Here is a 2,651-nt window from a genome sequence, read left to right as displayed (position 1 = left end):
ACACACACACACACACACACACACACACACACACACAACTTTGAAATATCATCAACATATCCCGCACTGGACATCGAGTGACAAATAATTATGTTTAAAAAAAATCTTGTTCTTATCGGTAATACTCACCAGGATTAAGATGTTCACAACGACCAGGACAATTTTCCCAACGATAGACACGACTCCCATTTTGCTTGGTGAAGATCTCTTCTTCGATATCTGTGACGTCAAATGATTAGTTGCTGCTTTTCAAGGATACTCGGGGGCGTTGTAGAATATGAATGATCTCCAGCAAGATACCTAAGTTGGAAAATCTGGAGAGAATATAAAAATATGCTGATTACTTATCAGAAACTATTAGGCATTTTTGTTTGTTTGTTTGTTTGTTGTTGTTTTTGTTTTTTTTTTGGGGGGGGTGTTGATGGGAGGGGTTGTTTTTTTAAACTGTGCCACAGGGCAAGAGAGAGCTTTGTTGGAATACAAGTACCACAGTTGAAAAGGTTTCTGTCGGTGGAAAAACATTATTTGGTGCTGTAATTTACGGTCAAAAGCCGTTTCCCAGTCCTTACAAGAGAAGTCAAGCTTTGTATGCTCGGTAACGTTTGGAAAGTCGTTACGTGAACATTCTGATCTAATGTACGAAAAACAAGGGTGAAATCCCAAAGTAATTGAAAACCTACTTTTTGACCGCTTATCGCGTAAAAGAGTGACTTACATAATAGAAATGAAGACATACGATTCAAAAACACTGTTCTTCCCTCCCCCACCCCTCCTCCCTTTCCCCAAAGATTTCATTAAAAATCAAATCAGTAAAACGTGTGATGTGCTTTACCCTGTCACTCGTAATTTTTGGTGGCCATACTCGTTTGAAACTAACTTCAGTATGCACGTTTGAATCTGCACTTGTAGCAGATTACGGGTTCCGCCAAGCAAAAGTGGCGGCTCGTGAGTCTAAAAAGTGGACGTGCACAATTAGGTTAAAGCATGTTGAAGATAGTCAAGGGCATGTAAATTAGATGCTTTCTTCATCCTACCTGTTTTGAGAAAATATATTTGAAGAAGAAGTTTTCCTTTCGTTCTTTTGCTGGAGCAAAAGCGTCCATTATTCTGTTGACGAAATTGGGCATGCTGTCAATGATGTCCTTGTGGATCGACATAAACGTCAGTGCGATTTCTGGTATTTTGCATGCTTCCCTAAATGGTGTCTCGAATTTGCAGTCCTTCAGAGTTGAATAAAGGTCCTGGATTATACGACACTGAGCAGATTTACATATGTCATTGCAATGTAATACTTATAATTCTCTTTGTAATTTGATTTTACGCAAAACAGTAATATTTCTGTAAACGATCCTAAAAGAACTGTTGGAAACGACGTTTGATAGTCCTGGAATTTGGAGGAATCGCAGATTGAGAGTGTGTTGATTTTACTTTGCTTCAAGAAACTGTCACAATTTGAGTAACTATTATGTCACAGGCCTGCTTTGCAGCAATTTCGTTGGTGTTGTAATGTCTGCGTCTCTTGGAAGCGTGTTTCTCTGTGGTCTGTCTTGTTGATGGAACACGCATACTGTTTCTAATTTCATCGACAGCTACTTTAAACGTGTCTAAAACTTGTTAGGCTGCTATGGGCGTTGTACTTCTGTGTTAGAGGATCCCATAAACAGCGTCAACACGCGTGTACACTTTGTTGAAAAAGTGCAAAAAGAAGACAAAATGTTTCGCTCTTTTATATATTCAGGATACCATCGTGGATGGAATTATCGTCCCAGTGCTCAGACTGAATTTCTTCAAGACAGAGCTGGATCTCTCCTTTCCAAATGAAAACTGCACTAATTAGTCGAGATTGTTACTTGTTTCGGACGGCCATGGAATATTACGGTGACAAACTTCATTCATCCTGCATAGGAATACACACTCGAGTAATAAAACTTTCACCATTACACCATTCCAACTTCCACGCTAACACAATGACCTAATTACGTCATGTTGACCTCGCTCAAGTTCAGGGTTACAGAGGTAGGGGCAGAGATATAATATATGGAAATAGAATGGACCAATCGCACATCGCTGGGAGCACTCCGGTGGATTGCTCCAAAGCTATCATAATACGGGCATTGAATTGTGTAGGCTATCGTGAACTGGTCTGAGATCGCATTATTTTTAGACTGTCTCTATGGACTTTGTTCGGCTGGTGCACATTGAGATTGTGCCGCCTTATTAATAGTTATGAACTAAGAAACTCGGCCAAAACGTCATCGTTGTTTGGGTCTGCCCATAGAGCATTTTCTGAGATAGGTTACACCACTGAACATACTATTTTTTACTTGGGTGAAGCACAAGAACTTGATATGGTATAGTAGATGTTTTAGAGTTGTTGTAGCTGTTGTAATGAACGAATAGGTTCTGGCGAAGAACTTGTACGGAAAACTGATTGGATGATGGATGGTAAAGGTTCTTTTGTTGTCACTTTGTGGGTGTTGTGCGCTAAAATTTTTGGGCGGCAGTGCATGACCGTGCTCTTTGGACGAGCCGCCCCTGAAAAGATCTTGTGACCTGTTGCCCTAACAAAAGAACTTCGCTCTTTAATATCTGATTGTTCATATGCATACTTAAAAGCATATCTCAAGACAACTTCACTAGGTTGGGGGGGG

General features: G+C 40.1%; 1 protein-coding gene across 1 annotated transcript in view; it reads right to left on the bottom strand.

The window, feature by feature from the left end:
• Positions 1 to 129: 129 nt before the first annotated feature.
• LOC106013952 (tetraspanin-9) overlaps positions 130 to 2,651 on the bottom strand; it is a gene marked incomplete at its 3' end in the record, with an annotated part of 3,856 nt that continues 1,334 nt past the window's right edge. Inside the window, 1 exon segment of the mRNA XM_013090884.2 lies at positions 130 to 314. Within this exon segment, the coding sequence (XP_012946338.1) occupies positions 130 to 189 (60 nt within the window).

Source organism: Aplysia californica, unplaced genomic scaffold (genome assembly GCF_000002075.1).
Source record: "Aplysia californica isolate F4 #8 unplaced genomic scaffold, AplCal3.0 scaffold01621, whole genome shotgun sequence".
Taxonomy (NCBI): Eukaryota; Metazoa; Mollusca; class Gastropoda; order Aplysiida; family Aplysiidae; genus Aplysia; species Aplysia californica.
This window is presented reverse-complemented; position numbering and strand designations above follow the sequence as displayed.